Source organism: Mirounga angustirostris, unplaced genomic scaffold, assembly GCF_029215605.1.
Source record: "Mirounga angustirostris isolate CCGP_5_RB_7025 unplaced genomic scaffold, mMirAng1.0.hap1 SCAF_10, whole genome shotgun sequence".
Lineage (NCBI taxonomy): Eukaryota > Metazoa > Chordata > Mammalia > Carnivora > Phocidae > Mirounga > Mirounga angustirostris.
The window spans coordinates 22354666-22380004 of record NW_026991718.1 but is presented as its reverse complement, the minus strand read 5'-3'; the positions used below and the strand labels follow the sequence as shown (position 1 = coordinate 22380004).

The following is a 25339-nucleotide window of genomic DNA, read 5'->3' as shown; positions in this document are numbered from 1 at the left end:
CGTTCTTCTGAAGCATTCCATACGTGTGAAGCAGCTTCCTTTCACCTCAAACACTACCAGACAAGCTGGGCACTCCACTGAGATCTAGCTGTGGATGGCCATCTTTTAAATGGAAAAGCCAAATAAGATGCCCTACATCCTTTTCTGCACCCAAGGCTCCGGAACATAATATGTATACGTCAACTCTGTTCATGCAGCCCCTGCATAACTGACTCCCAAATCCCAAGGAAAGAGGGCAAGATCATATCACTATAAGAATCAAGAGATAATAGCATTCTATCAATGAAAGATAAAGTAAGGCAGAGCAGAAAGGGCTCAGAGTTTGAACATTTGGAACTCGATTTAAATCATTCTGCATTTATCACCTGTGGGATCTTAAGCAAGTTACTACACCTCTCTGCTTTGTACCTTTTCATTTGTAGAATGGAAATCACGATTTTTATCTGGCAGGACTGTAAGGGTGACATGAGATAATGCACATAACTATCTAGCAAAGTGATTGTCTCCTAGCGAGTATTCCATATATGACAATGATTAGTGTGATTTGAATTGAGCGCCGAGATACTTTCTCTTCCATAGACATAGCAGAAGGTATCAACAGACTGAAGTAATAATGAAGCCATCTGGGTGAACAGCACGATGACTCTTTGTTCAGGAGCAGAAGACAAAGGTGGTATCTGGTTTAGGTACAATTAAATACGTGACCAATAGCAGCCGTGGCCCAAACCCCCTCCATAACGGAAAGGCCGCAAAGGAGGTGCCAGACACCACCACTTAACGAGCTTGTTCCTCGATCTGGCCCTTAGAGAACAGTAAGATGTATTGATGATTTTCTCATTTTCAGTTCCATGAGGGAGGGGCCATATCTTATTCATGTACCTGATACTGTGGCTGGCCTAAGACAAGGGTTCCATAAACAGTATAATAAATAGTAGGTTTAATTCAATTGTTTAATTGAACTAAAGTAGTAGGAAACCCCTGTTTTCCAGAGCAGAGTAATGGGAAATGCTATCAATAACACCAAGGCAATATTCCTTCCAGCATTTTGTAATCTGTATGGTTAGCCAAGTACTGCTAAGTCCGGCTAGTCAAGGCTCTGTTAGAGCCTCTAACGTGCTCTTCGCTGAAACGACAAGAACAAAACCCCAAATATCTCAAGATTATTTTATCGAAGAGCCTAGGTTTGTTTTTAATCTTTCCACAGCCTGTGTTCACATCTGTGGCCTCCCGTCTGTGGGCTCTGGAGCTATAAATCTAAAAGGAGACAGATAAGGTAGAAACCTTGTTCAACAAACTCCCCACCAAAACGATAAACATTCCAACAGGAGTGGCCGCCTTTATCTCATCACCACCCAGCTTGGAGTCTGTTTCCCTTTTACAAAGGCTTTGCTGTCTGAGAAGTGAACGTTTTGCCCGGGAGACCGAAGTCACTCCCCAGTCAGGTATTTCCCAAAGGAGCTAGACTGCATGTTCCAGAGCACGGCTCTCGGGGTTGCTATAAAATGCCTTGATTCTGATCTGGGGTTGGACAGATTGGTTTTTTTGATAACCTCAGTCCATTTCCCTGGAAATGCAGGTATGTACCCATACGCTGACTCATTCTAGGTGCAGGGAGCACAGGATCCCCTCCAGTAGGTGGAGACTGCAAAGGCCAGATCTTGGGGAGAAGGGAAGAAGCAGGAGAGAAAACAACCCCCAGAGGACTGTTCTGGGTTGATTATTTACAGACAGTTTGACAGCAGCCAGATAAGGAATGGGTCCTGGCTGGCAAGACTGTGGCGCTTCCTTTAGGTCTTTCATTCGGAGATAAAGAAGAGGTGGCATGTTGATTAAGTAATTTGGTTGCTCTGGAAGGGGAGTATGTACCTGTAGGGATAACTGGAGAGCACGAGCCTCAGCTTTTGTTTGCTGAAATGTTGGATTGAGTTACATCTTCGTAGCTATGAGATACTTTTAAAGGAACAGTATGTAGTATATTTAAATACATAAACTTGCCTCTCATTGGGAAGGATCATACTATAACTTTGCAGGATTTCTCTGCAGGGAATAATCTCCGCAGCGGACATCAAGTCACACTAACAGTATGAACATGATGGAGTCAGTGGATGAGGGTGGCTGATTTAATGGAAACTCTAGGGGAAATTCACAAAAACTACAAGGGATGAGGACCTGACCAGGGCACCGGGGATCCTCCTGGGGATGGAGATGCCCTGCACCATAATAGTGTCGATGTGAATATCCTGGTTGTTGGTATTGTAGTACAGTTGTTCGAGACGTTAGCACTGAAGGAAACTGGGTAGAGGGTACACAGCATCTCTCTGTCTGATTATTTCTTACACTTACGTGTGACTATACAATGATCTCAAAATAAAAAGTTTTAAAAAACCATGAAAGACTATGTGGTAGATTCGGAAAAGTATTAACAAAACTATGGAAGGCAATTTCTTCCTTGTTATTGGAAAACAGGATAAGTAGCATTAGGTATAGAGAATGGCCCTTAGACCCAGATGTGGGACCCAATGCACACCCTTTACCCTTAATTTTCTCACCTTAAAAACAAGGATAATAACTGCCCTACCAACTCCATGGGAGATTCAAATTAAATGAGATGGTAAGTGGGAAAGTACTTGGAAATACTGTAAAGTCTTATACCGGATTATTGAAGAGACATTTCTAATATCCACTTGAGACTGACAGAAGCATTACATAAATCCCACCTAAATTTACAAGAGCTGGAAAGCTGCAGGTCCTGAGCCTTTGTGTTAACTCAGTAACCATGACTGAGGTGGGGTTAGGAATTGCACATCCATGGTAACAAGACATCAAAAGTACTTGTTCCAGGCACAGATTGGATATCTAACATGCTTCTTTTCACGTAAGAGTGAAGAAATGAAGAATATATTCTTATGTTTATTTTATCCGCATGAAGAAACTCTGCAAGGCTGAATTTAAAAAAAAACCAATAAAAGTGCCACGAATAAGTTGTATACCTGAAACTACTATAACACTGTATGTCAACTATACTTCCCAAAAAAGTGACAAGAAGAGAAACAGGATGGACTGAGCAGGGGTGCAGGAGAGATTTTGTCATAGTGTGTATTTTTTTTTTTTATTAGGTGACTATACTGCCTATTCAAACAACAAAATAAATTTAAAAAGGAAGATTCTTAGGGAGGGTCCCTATATTTTGTGTGGGGGGGGGAGGGACAATTACTTTTTGTTCTTCTCAAAGCCTTAGTTCCAGGAGTGTTAAGTTAGCTGAGTGTCATCACTGAAGTATGTGTGGGTGTGTGTATGTGGGTGTGTGTATGTGTGCGTGCGTACGCAAAAACAAGCCTGCACATGCCTAAAAATTTTGGCCAAGTCCTACCTCCTTCCTGTTCTCCAAAACTGGAAATACTCAGGAGTCGTGCGAGGTGAATCACTACAGTAGCTACCCCTGCTTTTCAATTTTCTGCGCCTTAGCTCACTTGAAGGACAACAACTGATTTAATTATATTACCTTATGTGGGGAGACTGACCTGATCTAACTCACCTGACAGGACAAAATGGGACCAGAAATAGACACTGAGGTCTTTACTCCCACTCAACCCATAGCCACTCATCAGTACCTCCTTGGTCCATATGGGGTTTAAAAAAAAAATGAACATTCTCGAAGGGGGGGAAATCAGAGGGGTAGACGAACCATGAGAGACGATGGACTTTGAAAAACAAACTGAGGGTTCCAGAGGGGAGGAGGGTGGGAGGATGGGTTAGCCTGGTGATGGGTATTGAGGAGGGCACATTCTGCATGGAGCACTGGGTGTTATGCACAAACAATGAATCATGGAACACTTCATCTAAAACTAATGATGTAATGTATGGGGATTAACAATAAAAAAAAAAAACGAACATCCAGCTCCCACAAGAACTAAAGTGACCAGTAGCCCATCAGTGGCCTCTTCCCAACCCATTGGTGTGCCCCAGCACGTGGGCTAGGAAGCTCCAGTGAACTGTGAAATCTGGGCTGTTTCAAAGGACTTTCTAGTTGTTAAAAGAATCAAATTCGGAAAGCCAAAATCAAGAAGCCATTCTTTTCTGATTGTGTTGGTTTTCTGCAGCCCCCATGATCTCTGGAATAATGGAAACAATGGATGATGTTGGAGTAAACCGTCTTTGAACATTAGAGCAGACAGTCTCTTTTTGTTTACTCTCCGTGGAGTCCACTGAGTCTGCAATCTTGGGCTGTTCATCTCCCAGAATAATGGGTCTTTTGAAGTATTCTGTCCTCTTGGTTAGAGGCCAACTGAGCATGTTTTCATCTTCTTGTAAATACAGTGTTCAAGTGCTGTCCCATCAAATAGGTTCTACCTTCTCATTGACTAACTGTGATGGGACAGTCTGAACTGAAGGCTTTAGTCCGCTTCATTCTTCCGACATAAAACAAAGGCTATGCACCATTTGGAGATGCTTTATTCAGACCACAGTTCATTTCTGAGGTCTCAATCAAATGAGAGCTTAAGGATAAACTTTGCAAATTCTTTTTCATTTGTCTGACACAGGAGACAGTTTACAATACATATGAGGTTTCCAAACTACAGCCAAATGAAAAATAAGAAATTTTAACAAAGTCAAAAAGATTTTCTTTCCTTTCTTTCTTTTCCTTCCTTCCTTCTTTCTTTCCTTCCTTCCTAAGACAATCTTCATTGGGAAAAGCCTCATGGAATCTGAGTACATTAGACTGTGAGTTTCTTGTTTTTTTTTAAAAAAAGATTTTATTTATTTGATAGAGAGACACAGTGAGAGAGGGAACACAAGAAGGGGAGTGGGAGAGAGAGAAGCAGGCTTCCCGCCGAGCAGGGAGCCCGATGCGGGGCTTGATCCCAGGACCCTGGGATCATGACCTGAGCCGAAGGCAGATGCTTAACGACTGAGCCACCCAGGCGCCCCTAGACTGTGAGTTTCTTTAGAAAAGGAACATGTCTCATTTGGCCCTAGATCTTTAGTATTCAGTATGGTGCCTGGCACAAAGAATATGCTTAAATGTTCATGGAGTTAAATGCACCTGTTACCTGGGAGTACATAAAAAGGCAAACCCCAGTCCAGTAAATGTTTAGGACTATAAAGCTGAGTAAGACTCTGTGTCTAATGTGAAAGACTAACTGGGAAAATGCAAGGAACTAAATTTGTCTCTGTACTGGGAAACAAACCGAGTGGGAACAATGGTCTAGGTCAGAGACTGCAGAGATTGTTTAAAATGTGCATGTTAATTCCCTGGCCTCAATCACACTCATGGATTCCTTTTTGCAATTATCTTCACTAGGCTCACCTGTATGCAAAGTCTGCTGATCACTGGCAGGCACTATGGTTTCCCTGGAGACAGGGAATCCTAATCCACCTTTTCAACACTCTGGAGAGCTCAAAAGACTCAGAGTACAAAGACACAGATTCACAGCTGGGCACATCAGAAGCAACACTGGAGAACCCTGTGGGACCTAGTTTGCAGAAAGGAACTAGGAATTAGGATCTTTACCCATCACATAGACTGGGATTGGGATTCCCCTCATCGTATACATATCTAGGGTCTTCTCATTGTTTCAGAAAAGACAACATTGTGTTACACCATGCTCCCCAGCTTCTTTCAAATCACGGCTTCATCAGAACAATGGTGTGATTTTATGGCATCCTGGGAAAAGTGTGTGAGGCCAGCGGAGGTTGCCGACATGGGATCCAGCTCCCACAAGAACTAAAGTGATCAGTAGCCCATCAGTGGCCTCTTCCCAACCCACTGGTGTGCCCCAGCACATGGGCTAGGAAGCTCCAGTGAACTGTTAAGAATAAGAGTTCTGGAATGAAAAGGTCTTAGTTCTAATGCTGTTTCCTTCAACTACTAGCTATGGGACGTCTGGCAAGTCACTTTATTTCTAGGTGCTCTAGTTTCTTCTACTGTAAAATGGAGATAGGGAGCCGTCCTACAGGGCTGTTGAGAGAATTATATGTAATTACGAAGGTAAAGTACTTAACACAGGACTTTGCACAGAGTGAGCACTCAGCAAATAATATTATTTACATATCACAAGAGCATTATTATTATTATTGCCTATCATTAGAGGTCACTTCTTATCACCAGTAACCTCTGACTGACAATGAATTAGAGAAACACACCATATGTTGACTGAGACTGAAGAAAGTTCGCCAGTAAGACGCCTGTCTACTAATGAATTGTGTCTTTTTATGTTTCCATTTTTTAATTGTGGTAAAATATACATTAACACAAAAATTCCTATTTTAACCATTTTTGAGTGTGCAGTTTAGCAGCATGGAGTACATCCACTCTGCTGTGCAACCATCACCACCGTCCACCTCCAGAACTTTCTTCACCTTCCCAAACAGAAACGTGTAAATACAGTGTTCCTTCCCCTCCATCCCTGTTATGACTGTTCTCAATCAGGTCTAATCATCTTTTGCCTAAATCATCTTCTACATAATACCAAAACAGTCCCTTTTCTGAAAAAGCAAATATATATCACTTCTCTGCTGAGCAAACTTCAATAACTCCTTGCTGTCCTCAGGATACAGTCCATACTCATCAGCCTGGTATACAATGCTCTCTGAATTCTGGGCTCTGCCTGCCTCTAGCTCAATCTCTCACAACTCCCCAGGATCCAACACACATTTGAGAAATCCTAAGTGACTTACAGTTCCTGACTCTTGTTTCTCCCCTCAGTGCCTTTGTTTATGCTAGCCTCTTTGCCTGAAATGCTCTTACAGTCCTCCTGTGCTATTAGGTTGGGTGCCCTTTCTCTGTGTTCTCAAAACATCTGGTGGATGCCTAGCTTTGCATTTGAAATGTTTCACTGTTGTTTTTATATGTTCTTACTAGACGGAGCCATTTCAGAGCCGGTGGCATTCATCCTGGTCTCCCTAGAGTCTTGACAGTGCCTGAACCACAGCAGGTGCTCAATACATGGTGCACGATGGACTAAATCAACAAACAGGTAAACTATTGCATGGGTCAGGTCTGGAGGCCACTGGAAAAAGGAAAGAAGGAAGGAAGGAAGGAGGGAAGGAAGGAAGGAAGGAAGGAAGGAAGGAAGGAAGGAAGGAAGGAAGGAAGGAAGGAAGGAAAGGAGGGAGGGAAGGAGGAAGGAAGGAGAGAAGGAAGGACAGCAGGAAGGAAGGAAGGGAGAAGGAAGGAAATACATGTTGGAAAGGAAGAAGTAAAATTGCCTTTATTTGCAGATAACATGATCATGTACATAAAAATTCTAAGGAATCCACTAAAGGTTAATATACAAAAATGAATTGTATTTTTGTATATTAACAATAAACAATCAGAAAATGAAAAATTTTAAAAAGAACTCCCTTCACAATAGCTTAAAATATACTTAGGAATTTTAACAAGAGATGTACAAGACCTGTATACTGAAAACTATTAAACATTGCTCTGGGAAACTAAAAAAGACCTAAATAAATGGAAACATATAACATGCTCATGAATTGGAGGACTCAATATTTCTTAGAGTCAATGCAATCCCAATCCAGCTTTTCATGAAAAAACTGACAAGTTAATTCTAAAATGTATATGGAAAGGCAAAGGATCTAAACAGCCTAAACAATTCTGAAGAAAGACATATAAGATTGAAGGACTTACACTCTCTGATTTCAAGACTTACTATAAAGTGAAAGCACAGGCATGCAGATCAATGGAATAGAAAACAGGGTTACAGAAACAGACCTCCACTTAGATGTTCAACTGATTTTTGACAAAGGTGTCAAGGTAATTCAAAGGGAAAAGGATAGTCTTGTCAACAAATGGTGCAGAAACAAATGGATATAGTATAGAAAAAAGTACATAAACCATGTCCCTTACCTTACACCATACACAAAAATGAACTTGAAATGGAATGGAAATTGAAAGAGCTAAAACTATGAACTTTGCAGAAGAAAACAATGCAGAAATTCTTTTTGAACTAGATGAGGCAAGACTATCTTAAGCAGGACACTAAAAGCACAGCCTGTAAGAATGCAAACTGGTGCAGCCACTGTGGAAAACAGTATGGAGTTTCCTAAGAAAATTAAAAACAGAATTACCATACGACCCACTAATTCCACTACTGGGTATTTATCCAAAGAATATGAAAACACTAATTGGAGAAGATATATGCACCCCTATGTTTACTGCAGCATTATTTACAATAGGCAAATTATGGAAGAAGCCCAAGTGTCCATCGATAGACAATGGATAAGATGTGGTATATAGAGGTATAATGGAATACTACTCAGCCATAAAAAAGAATGAAATCTTGCCATTTGCAATGACATGGATGGAGCTAGAGGCTATAATACTAAGTGAAATAAGTCAGTTAGAGAAAGACAAATACCATATGATTTCATTCACATGTGGAATTAAGGAAACAAAACAAACAAACAAAGGAAAAAAGAGACAAACCAAAAAACAGACTCTTAACTATAGAGAACTGATGGTTACCAGATGGGAGGTGGGAGAGGGGAATGGGTGAACTAGGTGATGGGGATTAGTACACTTTTCATGATGAGTAATGTATAGAATTATTGAATCACTATATTGTACACTTGCAACTAATACAACACAGTATGTTAACTATGCTGGGATTGAACTTTTTTAAAAGCACAGCCATAAAATGAAAACATGATAAAATGAACATCAAATTAAAATTTTTGCTCTTTCAAAGAAACAGTTAAGGAAATGAAAAGGCATGCCACAGACTGGGGAAAAAATGTGTAGAACATATAACTGACAAAGGGCTTTAATATGCATAAAGAATTCATGACTCAGAAACAGACAACGATCCAATTAAAACAGGAAAAAGACTTGAACAGACATTTCACAAAACAATTTACTTGGCAAAAAGAACATGAAAAGGTGTTCAACTTCACTAGTCATTAGGGAATTGTACTTTAAAACCACAATGAGTTACTATTACATACCTTACAATGGCTGAAATTAAAGGGATTGATAATAGCAAGTGTTGGAGAGGATATGGAAGAACTGGGACTCTCATACACTGTTAGTGAGAATGTAGCAGGTTACAGCCCTTTGGAAAATAATACCGCAGTATACTACTGAGTTAAATACATATTTACTCTATGATCCAGTATTCTCACTCATAGGCTTTTACCCAAGAGAAACAAAACATTATGTCCACACAAAGACTTATGCTTAAATTATGTTCATAGGAGCATTATTCTTGATAGCCAGAAACTAGAAATAAATAAAATGTCCATCAACTTGGTAAATGGGTAACTAGTGGAAGGGAAAAAGGGAATACTACTCAGCAATAAACAGGAATGAAATACCGACACACAAACACTATGCTAAGTGACAGCAGTCAAATACAAAAGACTATATACTGTTTGATTCCATTTTTATGAAATTCTATACACTCCATAACATTATAAAGTGTAATAACAGAAAATGGTCAGTGACTACCTGGGGCTGAAGGTCAAGAGAGGGGATCCGCTGCAAAGACACACGAGAAACTTTGTAGGGTGATGAAAATGTCCCATGTCCTGACTGGTGCTAGTTCTGTGGCCATATGTGGTTGCCAACATTTATTAAAGTATTCACTTAAAATGGGTGAGTTTTACTGTAAGTTATAGTAAGTTATACCTCAAAAAAGGTAGGGGAAAAATGCCCCATGGACTTAGGAAAGTTGAACTTGTGCAATTAGGGAGCATATAATATGCAAAAGGAAGGTCATTAAACCTTAAACCTGAGCATTATTTTCCGGTATTTTCCTTATGTTGGACATTACTCAGCTCTTCAGGCTAGTGTTAAGGTATCAGCAATACAATACTGACAACATATTGCTGCAAAAGTATTTACCTTTACCTTGCCTGGGAATCTCAGAATTCGGCCATTCAAACATAGGAAAAATGCTTAATTGGATTGCAGGAACTCGGCTTCTAGTCCTATTCTCCCCTAACATTATGCATGGCTTGGGGTTAGGTACTCAGCCACATCCCACCTCTAATACAGGGAGTTTTCTGAGATTCTCCAATCTGAGATCCATACACCCTCTACTCCGCAAGCAACCTTGGATCAAACTTGGGCATCTGGGAACTTGCAGAGGAAAAGTGCGTATCTTTACATTCACTACCTTTAACTAAAATTTAGCATTTCCTCCAATTATGAACATAGGCAACAGTCTACAGCAGTGTTAGCAGTACCCTAACTTTGTTATCAAAAGAAATCACAGGGCCGCCCGGGTGGCTCAGTCAGCTGAGTGTCTGCCTTCGGCTCAGGTCATGATCCCAGCGTCCTGGGATCGAGTCCCGCATCGGGCTCCTTGCTCAGTGGGGAGCCTGCTTCTCCTTCTGCATGCAGGTCCCCCCTGCTTATGCTCTCTCTCTCTCTGACAAATAAATAAATAAAACTTTAAAAAAAAATTACAGATACTTCTGTATCACATTGCAGGTGCTGCTCATATCTTAAAATGTTCTTTATGCTCATCACTATTTCAAAATTACAAGGGTTATTAGATTTGCCAGTGGATATTGTTATTCAAGGTGTCATCAAAGAAGCCCATATCTCTTATCATATTTTTTAATCATATGATTAAATCATTTTTAACAATTTGATTATAGTATTTTAATAGAATTGGCTTCCTTTGTAGTGCTATATATTTTATTTAATGCATTTTAAAACACTGTTCAAAGAATGGATCCACAGGGTTTCCCAAAGGGGTCTTTGGCACAAGAACATTAGAAGTCCCTGGGCTAGATAATCCCTAACCATTCATTCTAGTGCTAAGAATTCTATTCAGAACTGATACAGAGACTCAGGACTCATATTCTAAATGTGGTAATTAAAAGCACTTTGAAATTAAAGTGATAAACAAATGTCAGACCTACTCTTCTATAGGCCCATGAGTGAAGTGATGTTTTTAATAATTTCACTCCATATTTTCTTAACTAAACTATGGGGAAAGAAATTGGGTGGTGACATCCATTATTTGGGTCCACATCTCTTCTTTTCTAAGGAACGATCCTCAAGATCCATGGGTCCTGACTTACTTGGATTCTGATTTGAATAAACCAATGGAAAAAACAATGAACAAACCATGTAAAAAAAAAAAAACATGTTTGAGACAAATGGGGAAAAGTGAACACAGACTAGTTATTAGATGATATTAAATAATATCATAATTTGTTACTGTATTATAATATTCTAATAGCATTGTTTTGGATACATCTTTTTAAAAAATCCTTATCTATTAGAGATACACATTGAGTATTTCTAGGTGAAATGATATTTCACATTTGCTTCAAAATATTCCAGAAGATTTAAAAAATTAATTTAAAAAGGAGGAAGGGATTGATGAAACAAGGTAGACAAAGCTGCAACATGGGAGATGGGCACGGGGAGGGGGTTATTATATTTTCCTCTCTACTTTTGTGTTTGTTTGACTTTTTATAACAAAAAGTGTTTTTTCCCTTTTTCTGTTTAAAAATTTTTAAAAAATTATTTAAATTCAATTTAATTAACATATAGTATATTATTAAGTTTCAGGGATAGAGTTCAGTGATTCATCGGTTGCATATAACACCCAGTGCTCATTACTTCAAGTGCCCTCCTTAATGCCATCACCCAGTTACCCCATCCCCCCACCCACCTCCCCTCCAGCTACCCCAGTCTGTTCCCTATAGCCTGGTGATGGGTATTAAGGAGGGCACGTACTGCATGGAGCACTGGGTATTATACGAAAACAACGGATCGTGGACCACCACATCAAAAACCAATGATGTACTGTATAGTGACTAACATAACATAATAAAATTAAAAAAAAAAAAGAGTCTCTTAGGGTTTGCCTCCCTCTGTTGTTTTTTTAAAATCTTATTTTTCCTTCCCTTCCCCTATGTTCATCTGTTTTGTTTCTTAAATTCCACATAGGAGTGAAATCATATGGTATTTGTCTTTCCCTAACTTAGTTCGCTTAGCATAATACCCCCTAGTTCCATCCATGTTGTTGTAAATGGCAAGATTTCATTCTTTTTGATGCCTGAGTTTTATTCCATTGTATAGATATACTGCATCTTTTTTTTTTTTTAAGATTTTATTTATTTGACAGAGAGAGAGTGTGAGAGAGAGAGAGAGACAGCACAAGCAGGGGGAGCAGCGGTAGAGGGAGAGGGAGAAGCAGACACCCCACTGAGCAGGGAGCCCTATATGGGGCTTGATCCCAGGACCATGACCTGAGCCGAAGGCACATGCTTAAGCAACTAAACCACCCAGGCACCCCTATACTGCATCTTCTTTATCCATTCATCTGTTAATGGACATTTGGGCTCTTTCCATAGTTTGGCTATTGTGGACACTGCTGCTATATACACTGGGGTGCGTGTGCCCCTTTGGATCACCGTGTTTGTATCCTTTGGATAAATACCCAGCAGTGCAACTGCTGGGTCATAGGGTAGTTCTATTTTTAACTTTTTGAGGAACCTCCATACTGTTAAGTGTTTTTTAAAAAGAGATTCACAGGCCATCAGGATAAATCCAGGCCACAGAAATGTTTGGATTATATTCTGTTTTAGGAAACAAAAAATCAAAATCATGTAAAGGAGCATGCAGCTTGCCAAAGTTCTTGCCACTTCTTCCTGTCTTAGAACCTGGGCAACTCTCACAGTGACATTGCCTATTTGCCTCCAACTTTGTAGGTTCTGCATTTGCAGGACTTTGTATAATGAGCCATTATAACTGGCCACATTCACTATGTCTAAAGAGGTTAAATCTAGTTTTTGATCGTCAAAGGTGGTTAATGCTTTGGTTAATCCATTAGAGTTTGGTCTTTTTATAGCCACAGAGTGAAACCCTACTCAAGCTGGTGTATTTGTGCTGCTGGGCAGGGGTTTACAGCTGGACAGCCCGTCATCACTATCGAGGAGCGCCAGCTTCATGCCTCACTGCCTTCAGATCAGTACTGCCTCTTTGGTGAGATGTCCATTCATGGGCCCGAGAAATGAGATGGCCTACACATATCTCCCAGTGCCTGGGTGAACACTTCTGTTCCTAGAGCTTCCACATTCTCTGGGAAGCTCCAAAGGCTTTCAAAATTCATCACATACTTGGGGAAACTGCCAACCAATTATCTGAAACAGTAGAGTAATGCAGTTTAGCACATGGGCTCTGGAATCAGGTCCTGGATTTTAAATCCTAGCTCTGTCACAGTTCTGTGTCACACTTGTATGATTTGTAAAATGCGGTAATACTAGTAATTACCCTCAGAAGACTATTATGAGGATTGAACAACACAGTGCTGTATATGCAAAATACCTGAGAGCCGTGTCTACAGCACGGTATCTACTCAACACCTGTTAACTACTGTTACTCTATTATCTTCAACAACAGCAGAAGTTTTGCACCAAAATAACGCCCCTGTTTCACCAACGTCAATACTACTTTAGAATTCTAAGAGAAGGTTATACTGAACTGGACCAATACTATAAAAGTCACTCTTTGTAAACAGCTTCCTTTCTTTCATTGAGCTGAATGCCTTCTTGGATTACAATGTGTTAATTTCGAAGCAGCTGCATACATTTTTAAGTCAAAATCACTGCATTTTAATGCCCTTTCTTTGATCAGATAAGCTCACTTTAGCAATTGCTTTGATCCAATCATTACAACTGAACGGAATCACACAATATATATGAGAGGGTACAGGGCAAGCAGTCACCACATGGTATCATGCATCTGATTTATAACCTCCTTCCTTACAAGAAGTCCTTTAAGGTCATTTAAAAGGTGTCACATAAATTCAAGGTATTAGAATGAAAAGAATATTCCCAAGAATATTAATGAAATTAAATTCTCACACCAGTGTCAGAAACTGCAGAAAAAGACTTTCTAAAAGTAGACTCTGAAGATGAAACAGGAGTTTCAATTTGAATCAAAACAGTGACAGTGGTCGCTAAAGCTCTAGAGCTATTCGGGTTGTAAACCATGAACAGGGTGTGCTTGTGTATGGAATCAAAAGACAAAAACCGCTTCACCAAGCAGAGCTAACCACTTTCAAGGAAGTACAGGATAAAAATTAACCAAAATGCTTAAAGTATCTGAAGGACCAATAGTTCTCATAATCAAAGCAAAAAGGCATTTTAGAAAGTAGATTTTCTTTTATCTTTTTCCATATTCTTTTATCTCTTTGAACAATAAAGAGAACTGATTAGTTTCGCTTTTTATTCACAATCAATTTTAGTTCCTGCTGCTTTGATAGCTATTATTCCTACTAGAAATGATAAAATTAAGCCACAAATCTTTATATATGCCTCATCTGAGGTAATCATATGAATTTTAAAATAATACTACACTTTTTCTAGATTTGCTTTGAAACGAATTCTAACATTTAACATTGTGGTTCCTGATTTTAATCACTTTAATCATTCTGATTTGTTCTTCAAATCTATTTATTTATATAAAAATGTGATTTGCATCCAAAAACTCAGCAAGTTTTAAAAAACCTCACAATTTTGGTTTTACTGAATTACCTAGTAGCCATCTTGCTTGTTGCTGCTAAATAGTCTACAAGACGTTGTTTTTGTGGCAAGGAGATGAGTCTACTCCCCTCAGCTGAGGAACTGGTCTTCCCTGACCGACCCAACAACACCTCCCCTCGGTCTCTGTGGCCCCCTGCTTTGTTCCGTTATGGTATTTGTCAGCATTTGAAATTTATATATCTGATCGTTTACTTCTTTATTGTCTGTCTCTCTCATTAGACTCCACTAGGGAGGGTCTCTCTCCTTTTCTACATCTCTCTCTTATATATAAAACACATGAAGTTCTCTTTGCCCTATGTCTCTTTGTGCCTGGCATATAGTAGGCAAGCTCACAAACTATTTGTTTTAAAAAATGCATACCACTGTAATTCACCGTTATCTGATCTCTGTTCTCAGCAACTAGACCTGGGGCTGCAAACGTTTTTTGTATAGGGTCAAAGAGTCAGTATTTTAGGCTTTACCATCTCTGTTGCCTATTCTTCCTCCCCGCACTCCCAATAACCTTCTAAAAACACAGAAACTACTTTTAGCTTGAGGGCCATCTGAAAACGGGCTGAGGGTGGGATTTGGCCTGCAGGACGTAGTTTGCCAATTCTTATGCCAGACTCTAAGTGTCTTAAGGTCAAGCCTGAGTTATTTACTTATATCCCCTGGGAACTTTCACAGTACTGAGCACATACAGGTTCTCAATAAACCCAGAACTCAGTTGAATTGGGTTAAAGTGATTGGGTTAGGGGTAGAGAGGATAAGAAATTAAATGGAACAGCCCAAATGGTCAGATTTAGAATAACAGGCATTTCGCCAGGGAGACATGGCCTCTGGTCCAGGCTGGATGACTCAAAGGGTCACTTACCAAGGATTTACGGGTGATGGGAAAAGACAGCTTGTCATACAATCACACGCTCTCTCACTTGCCTTGGGAGTCACAGATCTCAATACCCTCCACTTCGAAGCAGCAATCCTGCTGCCACAGGCGGCTGCCTCCTCTCTGGGACCATGAAGAAGAGCTGATGTTTCTCCCAGTGACTGCTTTTGTTCTGTGTTACTGTGCTTGGCTGACTGGTTCTCTTGTCACCCAGCATTCTGAAAAGGTGCTGGCTTAAAGGTAACATCTCCCTCCAGAGCTTGGCAAATATGGAATTACCTCCATAGCCACTACAAACAATTCTTAGATGATGGCCAGGAAACCTTCCTGAAAACAGTTTTCGGATGGCAGCACTCCCTGATCCTTGCATGGTTTGAAGTCTCGCAGTATGTTGATCATGGATGAAGGAAGGAAGGAAAGAAGGAATAAATGGATGAAAAAACTCCACGGCCATGATCACGGCCACATCCCCACTCCTGAAACTGTCAGGATGTGGGGAGGTTGCAGTGTCTCCTGAGAGATCCCAGAATATGCACAATGTTTTCCCCGAGGGCATTCTTGCTTCCGGACACTATAGCAAAGTGTGAGGTCAGAACCATCTGCCTCAAGAGACGAGTGCCTCTTTCCTCTAGCATCCAAAATGCTCAGAATTATTACCAGCACCTGCCCTAGTGACCATCTTCTTCCCAGGCCTGGGAGAGGGGGGAGATAGGAAGGAGAGCAGGGATGTTATCTGGTGTCCAGCCAGGTATCCACTCTCCATCTAGCAGTGGAACCAGCCCCGGAAGCCTGGCTCCATCTCTAGGCATTTCCTTCCTTCATGTTCTTGAAAACTCAGAATACTTCACAGCAATGTTAAGTCTCTGCCAGCCCGTATTTACTCCCCCATCCTCATGGAAAGAAAAAAAGGGAACAAGTGGTCCTTTGGGTGTTGTAACCAAGCAAGCAGACACTTCCAAAGGAAAGTGTCAGATGCTTAACTGCATGATGGAATAAGACACGTTATCCAACCAAGCGTCACTCTGATGCAGCCAAGTCCTACATTTTAGATAGAAGAAGCAATAGGGAAGGGATAATTTATTTAAAGACAGGCTGTGTGTTAATGATGGAGTGGGAAACAGCATCAAGTCCCCTGATTCACAGACAAGGTCACATCTGCCCAAGAACCGTAAGTGTAGACAGTGACGCTAAGACACAAGGGGCAAGCAGCCTAGGGAGGAGGAGAATAACAGCCTGAGGAAACACTCTGGAAAAAGTAAGTTAAATGAATCCCAAAGTCCTTGTAGTTGTTCCAAAGACTGCCCGTGGGTTCTACATTTCTGGAGAAGGTAACCAAAACTAAATGAAAATATGACTTTGGGACTGCATGTTACATGTCTGGCTTGGGGAAGCTAAGACAGAAGGTGGAGAAGGAGCTGTAAGAAATACTGGACACGTGGTACCAGGGGAAACATCCTTTGGGGAACAGACCTTCCACAGAAACGAGAAGTGCTGTAACACCAAATGGCCTACTAAGGGAGTGCAGGGGCTGCAGGTGAGTACTCCTTTATCCCTGGGCGTCGTTCTTGCTTGCCACCACCAGAAGAGTGACTCTTGAGTTGCATGTGGAAAGCACAGGTGAGAATGAGCAATGCTAAGAATATCTTTTTTTTCTTCTATCTGATATGATCTGACATCAAGATTTTTGAGAACAGAATCACGGCTAGACAACCAAAGTAAATTTCATTTAAAGAGCTGAGATTTCATGCCACTTTGGTTGAGCATTCCTCTAATTTAACGTTTGCAGTTGTCTTTCTGTGTGTCCCTCCTTCTGTGTCCTCTCAGAGCCACTCCGGGAGGCTTCTGACTTTCGCCACCACCGACTCGAGGCAGGGCACAGGCCCCTCTTGCTGAGCTGCGCTAGGGGAGTCATACCAACTGGATCACCCAGGCAACTGTCCAGGGTCATGAGAGACAAACCAAGGATGCAATCAGGATCTGGGGGCAGGTTACCAGGCTAGAGGCAGAATCACTGGGATCAGGATGGTGCACAAAGTGAATATGGCAAGTAGGAAATGAGATCTCACAAAGGAATTAAGGCTCAGAATGAAAAAACAAAACAGCAACACATAAGGTGACAATCAAAAGTGGTGGCTGGAAGTACCAGTTAGGGCCACATAAGATGGCAGGCAGAGAGGAGATTGCCAGGAGGCCTTGACTGTGAGGCTCCCTCTTCCACCTGGCCCTGTGTAATGGGTTAAGCTCCATATTTGAGTGTCTCCACAGGACTTAACAACCAGATCCCCAGTGTACACATGAGGAAACTCAAGTGGAGGGAAGCTTGTCCTAGTGATTTGAACAATGTCGTGCAACTAGTTGGAGGAACACCCAAATTAAAATCTTACCTCTCCCATTTCTTTTTATCTGTGCACATAATTAATACACAGCAATATGCTTGCATTCTTCAGATGCATCTGAAGAGATGGTCCCAGTGTATAACTCGCTATAGAGTAGAAGCTCAATAAGAAGCACTGCATGGCAAGGTGTTTATCATTGGGAAACACCTTAAAAACATAGCCAACTCTCCGTTCTCTCTGTGCAGATTATACCATGGTATTGAAGGCTTTCCTCCCTTACTGTCTGTTGGTGTGAAATGGGGTAAGACAAATGAATTTCAGAACCATTTTTTTAGTCTACGCAAATCACAACCAAGAACGTCAGTCTGCTGGGGAAACAAAAACCCCCAAACCAATGCCTTTGTGGCTAAAGAGGGCCAAAGCGCCTCTTCCTGGAATAGTTTATTTAAGGTCAAGGGTAGTTCTATCCAGTAGGTGAAGTCAACCCCAGCCCACTGCTCTTCTGTAACTTGACTTGGGAGAGCTGGAACTTCTGTGTCTTTGGCTTGAAGACTGGGCATTGTCCATGTCAAATTACTAAAGAATAAAGGTCTTGGTTGACTTGCAACTGGAACCTGGCACCATGGGTCAGTGGTTCTTACATAACAAAGAAATAAACAGAAGAAACTTCAAATTATCTATTAAGAGAAAGCTGGACCAGGGGTGCCTGGGTGGCACAGTTGGTTAAATGGCCAACTCTTGGTTTCAACTCAGGTCGCAATCTCAGGGTCCTGAGATCGAGCCTCGCATGGAGCTCCATGCTCAGTGCAGAGTCTGCTTGGGACTCTCTCTCTGCACCACCCCACTCTCTCTCTCTCTAAAATAAATAAATTAATTTAAAAAAGAGAGAGAGAAAGCTGGACCAAAGTTTACTGACTCGTTGATTAATGTAACACAACAAGCATTTAAAATAAGATGGCTGTCTATGGAATAAAACTGAAAAGTGATGCTGGGAATACATTCCAACTTGTCTCACCTTTTAACTATTTATTATATTATTATCAAAGCTGTAGTCTTTTCCCTTAATAAGGATGATAACCACATGACCAAAGCAAATATGTTTTGAATAATCCTGACAGTTTTGGAACCTCATGCTGGGAAGACGCTTTGAAACAGGAATCTGGAACCCAGGACACAGGGCAGGGTTTCTTCAACTCGGCGCTACTGACATCTTGTACCCGATAATTTTGCTGCTGTTGGGGGACTGTCTTGCAACATTCCTGCCGTCTATCCACGACATGCCAGAAGCCACAATCCCCACTTCCGCCCTGCTCAATCCTGACAATCAAAAATGTTCTCACACACTGCCAAACATCTGCCGAGGGGCAAATTATACCTGGTTGAGAACCACTGGTCTAGAGGTATTTTCTCTTTAAGACCATGTGGGTAAATATACTAAAGTAAAAGGAACCACATACCACATCAGGACACTAAAGGTTTTCATAGTCATTTTTACATATGATTTCGTACTTTGCAAATGTATGCTGACATGCTCCCAGCAGAAGTATACTCACTGTGCACAAGAAAACAGAAATCTCTCCACATCAGCAGCAGAGTGAGTTTTGTAAAGCCTTCTGCATCATATTCCACGACGCCTCTAGGTGATAAAAACACACACACACAAAGAAAAAACCCTCATCAAAATAAGGCATAAGAGAGATGGAACCAAGTAAAGAACATATTCATAAAATCACGGTGATTGAATCTGAGACGCATTTAGCGTTAAGGGAGTGTTACCATAGGAAGGACGTGGGGTTTGGAATGACAGCATCTACGTTTAAGTTTCAGTTTTGCTATGTACTATTATGACTTCAGGACAAGTGAAGCCATCAGGTCAGCAACGACACTACTTTCTGGGTGATGATTAAGTCTCACTTTCACATAGCCACTAAGCAGTAATGAGCAATGACAATGTTACTCAGTTTAGGAATCTATATTATTTTCTTCCAAAGCACTTGGAATCCTTTCACTCGTGGCCCCTGTCCTCCCCACCAGGCTCAAGACAAAGAAGCCATATTAGCTGGGTGGGTGCTGGTTCGGGTGGGAGACACAGGACACGGGTCACATGTCAAGGAGAACGGCCCTGGACCACTGAAGCACCTGGGTAGACTTCCGATAGGCTCGCCTCCCCCATTTTCCACAAGAGCTGATGCCTGGGACATGTCACCATAACATGACAATACTAACCACACACTGAGGACAGACATCATTGTCTCTGTCATTCACACCAGGAGGCGTCTGCTGTCTCCCTGGCTGAGTCAGGCCAATCAGACTGTCAATCCTGATGGCCTCCCAGTTTAAGCAGGAAGGGGGAACTCACTGTAAAGGTAAAGGAACTAAGACACTAAAGGCTGCGTGATTTGCTCAAAGACTGTTAGTCTATCATTCAGATCTTCTGACTTAGGTTAATAATCTTATTCATCAGTTTATATTTCTTTTCATGAATTTGTAATCAACTCAGTATTTTACAACACTGCTATCTAAACTTTTCAGATCCTGCATGCTTTAAGTAAAAACAAGCACAGAATCCTTTTCATTATGCACACAGTATAGTAATATAATAGCAATTGTATTTGATTTAGCAGTTGTATACAGGTACGACTATATTACTGTGTTGGATGCATAATAAAACACATACAAAATGTATATTTAAAAAGAAGGAGTTTTTTGGTTTTTTTTTTTTTAAGATTTATTTATTTATTTGAGAGGAAGAGAGAGTGCGAGCATGAGCTGGGGGAGGGGCAGAGGAAGAAGCAGGCTCCCCGCTGAGCAGGGAGCCTAAGGATGCAGAGCTCAAGCCCAGGACCCTGGGATCATGACCTGAGCGGAAGGCAGATACTTAACCAACTGAGCCACCCAGGCGCCCCAAGAATGAGATTTTTAAAAAGATGTAAATGCAGTTTTCCTATTTTTCTTGTGTGCCAGTGGAGTGAGGGGGGATACACACCCTACCTGGGAGGTTACTCTGCTAGTGCCTTCATTTTTAATTATACATATTAAAGATAATCTTCCTCAAAAATCAGAAGACCAATGGTATCATTTATTAACCACTGTTTGTATCCTCAGTACTTTCTCAGAATGTTCATAAATAAAGTTGAAAAAAATCATAAGTATTAAAGACTCATGTGAGAGACAGTCACACTGTTTAGATATTGACAGTTCTATTTTGGAGGCATAAAAATTTCCACTAGGGATAATGAGAAAACTTCTTAAAATTGTTTTTGAGGAGTCAGAAATTTTGTCCCCATAACTATGCCACACTTTATAAAATTATATCCCAGGGAATGGCCAACCTTACTCTTTATTTCACCTGCTCCTTCCTATTCCCACTTTTTTGGTCCTAATTTATTCATTTCCTTATTTAAAATTTTAATTTTGTGTTACTATATATATCTTTTTGTATTTATAAACCTTCTCCAGAATAAGGTGGGATATAAGCAGACCACTGACCCCCTTAGTGCTCAGTGCCCCTGAATGGGTAGAATGCCCCACCTTTTGAAGAAGACTGGGGAAAACAGGTTCCCTGTGCCCCTGGGCTAAGCCCCAGCGGAAGGGGGGGAGGGCCGAGGCGGGAAGGGGGAGGGGAGTGGGGGGGTGAGTAGCAGCAGGAGGAGATGCCCCCTCTACCTGCAGTCACAGGTGCCCCCCTTCCCTCGCTGTGCCTCCTCCTAATCCTAAGTGGGAGTCACTGCTCTTGGGTCTAATGCTGGATTTCGTCCCCAGATCTGGGTGGCAAGTTGCGAGTAGGAGCCCTGTCGGGACACCTGAGTCCTGAGAACCCGGGCTCCCACCTGGCGCGATCTCGGCCAGGCGGGTGACTTCCCTCGGGTTACTAGGCTTCTCAAAGTTTCAGGTCTTTCTTGAGTCAACTGTGCCAACATGGCTGGCTCACTCATGACTCCGGGGAGCAGACGGAGGTGAAAAGCACTGTGCAAACTGTAAAGAGCCCTAGAACAAGCAGGTAGTGCTGCCCTTGTCACTGCTGGGTTTGTGGTTAGTCATGATGCCGCTCCAAGGAAGAGATTTGCTTCTCTGATTTAGCAAAGGATCCTAAAAACGATCTTCCTAGGAGCTTTAGTGTGAGCAACAGGCCAAAAGACTCAAAATGGCATTGAAAAGCTAGTATGTAGAAGCACGAAGTGCTATTTTCTTAAGCTCTCACATTCGGGTCATCAGGACACGAGGACATTGTTGGCATGCAGTTTATTTATTTATTTTTTTTTTTAAGATTTTATTTATTTATTTGAGAGAGACAATGAGATAGAGAGAGCATGAGAGGGGATAGGGTCAGAGGGAGAAGCAGACTCCCTGCCGAGCAGGGAGCCCGATGCGGGACTCGATCCCGGGACTCCAGGATCATGACCTGAGCCGAAGGCAGTCGCTTAACCAACTGAGCCACCCAGGCGCCCCAGGCGCCCCAGTCTTGATATTCTTTTTTTTTTTTTTTTTTTTAAAGATTTTATTTATTTATCTGAGACAGAGAGAATGAGAGAGAGAGAGCATGAGAGGGGGGAGGGTCAGAGGGAGAAGCAGACTCCCCGCCGAGCAGGGAGCCCGATGCGGGACTCGATCCCGGGACTCCAGGATCATGACCTGAGCCGAAGGCAGTCGCTTAACCAACTGAGCCACCCAGGCGCCCCAGGCGCCCCAGTCTTGATATTCTTTTTTTTTTTTTTTTTTAAAGATTTTATTTATTTATCTGAGACAGAGAGAATGAGAGAGAGAGAGCATGAGAGGGGGGAGGGTCAGAGGGAGAAGCAGACTCCCCGCCGAGCAGGGAGCCCGATGCGGGACTCGATCCCGGGACTCCAGGATCATGACCTGAGCCGAAGGCAGTCGCTTAACCAACTGAGCCACCCAGGCGCCCCAGGCGCCCCAGTCTTGATATTCTTTTTTTTTTTTTTTTTTTAAAGATTTTATTTATTTATCTGAGACAGAGAGAATGAGAGACAGAGAGCATGAGAGGGGGGAGGGTCAGAGGGAGAAGCAGACTCCCCGCCGAGCAGGGAGCCCGATGCGGGACTCGATCCCGGGACTCCAGGATCATGACCTGAGCCGAAGGCAGTCGCTTAACCAACTGAGCCACCCAGGCGCCCTGGCATGCAGTTTAAACAAGGAGGAACTTACGTGCCGAAGTGACTGAGGAAAGCAGCAATATACTCCCTTCTTTTGTGGTACCCTTGAATCACATACTGCACCTGGAACAGAACCCGAAGATGAGGAGTAGGGAATTCTCAAATGCTTTCTTACATTTCCGAGACTCAGAGAAGTAGAAAGAACGGTAAAATGAATACCCACATCCCCATCACCTATGTTCAACAACTGTGAATATTTTGTCTAGCTGCTTCATCCAGCCATCTACCTCCCCATCAAGCTATCAATCAATCTTGGCTGAAACACTTCAAAGGAAATTAGAGACACCATGACAGTTAGTTTGGCCCTAGACAGGTGAGCGTGTATCTCCAAAAAACAAGACATTTTCCTACAGAGCCACAATGTCATTATCATACCCCAAACAAATCTAGCAATCATTCTCTGACTTCATCTAGTATCCTGTGCATTGTCACAATTTTCCAGTTGTCCCCAAAATATTCTTTTAAAGGCAGGGTGTAATCGAGGGTATAATCAAGGATCAGGCATTTAATCTAGAAAGTCTTTTAATGTAGAATAAGAGTACCTCTTGGGGTGTGTACATATGTCTATGTGATATATATTGACTTTTCAGAGAAATTGAGCTAGTTGTCATGTAGGATGTTCTGCATTCTAGACTCTCTGGTTGTTTCCTTCCTTTTCCCTCTACTCCCTACATTTCCTATAAATTGGAAGTTAGACTAAAGGTGTGATTAGATTCAGGTTAAAAATTTTTGGCAAGAAAACCTCATAGGTGAGAGTGGGCTTGATCACTGGTTAAGGGGACGACAGCAGGACTACCCACTGTAAAGGGGACTACAACAGGACCAGTCCACTGTAAAGGGAGGTTTCCCCTTTGCCGCCAGGAGTGACCCGCGGGTATACTTCTTAAAGCCTGTGAAGATCTAGCCCCTCTCTCAACCTTTCACCTCATGGTTTTAGTACCTGCTGGAGATGCTTGTCTGAATCAATTATTTCATTAGGAGCTGAAAAATGGCGACTTTTTAAATTCTATCACTCTATTGTGCATTTATCACCTGCAGTTGTCTGTAAAGAAGAGCTTCCTCTCATCAAATGGGGGCTATTTTATGCTGAACTACAACTCCTATTGAAAAGGCAGGACAACGTTGAATTCTTTCTTTTCAAATTCCCAATATCCAGGAAAGGAGTGTTACAATAGGGGATTTTATTTTGCCTTTTTATATTTCCTTGTTATCACCAAATGGCAGTTTTTATAAAAAAAATTGTGAACTTACTAAGCTGGACATCTGAAAGTTAGTCATTTACCCACCAGCTACTAACACAAAAATACATTCCTTATAATGTCCTCAAGAAATGGCTCAAAGAAACAGGGGAGAAAGAGGCCCCCCAAATTGTTTATATTGGCTGTAGCCACAACGAGTTTCCATGGCTAACAAAAGCTTGAGATAAAGTGCTTGAAATAACCTTGACACAATTGGTAGTGATAGCCCACTTTGTACCCTTTAGAAGTAAAACAATTCTATTTATATAATAGGGGTTTATGTCAATTTATAAAAACAGTGCTTACTTTGCAGGCTTAATGCAGGATCAGAAATGTTATTTTGGGAAAAGAAAAACAGATGATAAGTTTGCTTAAGTGGCTTTGTTTAAAAAGGGGATGAAAACAGTACTGTGTACTTGATTTTAAAAACAGAAAACCATTTTAACAGAAACCCACAACAAAACTGGCTATAAAGATAGATTCCAACGTAATTATGGAAATTCATCTGAAGAGATTGTTTCTAAAAGCAGCCCATACTGTCCTCCTTTGTAGCAAGCATAAGAACATCAATTTTAAAAGACAAGTAAAATTAATGAAAGGGAACCAGATAAGAAAAACAGACTGATTCTTGTATATCTGGGAAAATGGTAATAGAATTTTTTTTTTTTTTGAGGAAAATGTATGACTAGAAATTAATCTCAATTGGAGAGCTTTAAAAAAAGGCTTTTCTTCTCAGTTCTGGAAGATCAAATTTGTATGTTTCTCTATAATACTGGGACACAGATTTGAAGGCAGTGCAAAGTCCCACAACGTAAATAAGAATTCTATCCTCTGATCAGTTTTGAAGGAGGGCAGAGGCTGGGGGAATTTGGTCCAATGAGAGGCAACCACCCCACGAGTTAGATGCCCTGGAGTCCGCGCCAAGCCCAGAGACTGCAGACTTGCCAGATTTTCGTTTCCCTGACATTTAAAAAATAATACTGAAGCCTCTGAAATATTATTGTACTTTAAAAATATTTCCTCTACAGAGATGAGCTATCTTTTGAAAGAAAGAGACAAACAAAAGATTTCTTTTCCAAGCCAATGAGCACAAGTCAATAGGAGCATAGGAAACAGTACTTTGGGAACTGAGCAAACGGAGTCAGTCGATGTGGAAGAAAGAAAGTCAGTATTGCTTGTGGACGAACATCTCTGGTTTTCAGCTAACTACAC

General features: G+C 41.4%; 1 protein-coding gene across 9 annotated transcripts in view; it reads right to left on the bottom strand.

Moving 5' to 3' along the window:
• BABAM2 (BRISC and BRCA1 A complex member 2) overlaps window positions 1–25339 on the bottom strand; it is a 400157-nt gene that overhangs the window by 61473 nt on the left and 313345 nt on the right. For 8 of the 9 annotated variants that reach the window (XR_010405476.1, XM_064572014.1, XM_064572016.1 and 5 more), the window contains 2 exons: window positions 22882–22952; window positions 19269–19351 (listed from right to left, as the gene is read on the bottom strand). Coding sequence is in view for 8 of the 9 variants with exons in the window: in XM_064572014.1 (XP_064428084.1) it covers window positions 19269–19351; window positions 22882–22952 (154 nt within the window). In the remaining variant the exon portion in view is untranslated. Of the gene's footprint in view, window positions 1–17846; window positions 17999–19268; window positions 19352–22881; window positions 22953–25339 lie in introns of those variants that run through there. The other variant, XM_064572019.1, reaches the window with a different exon arrangement.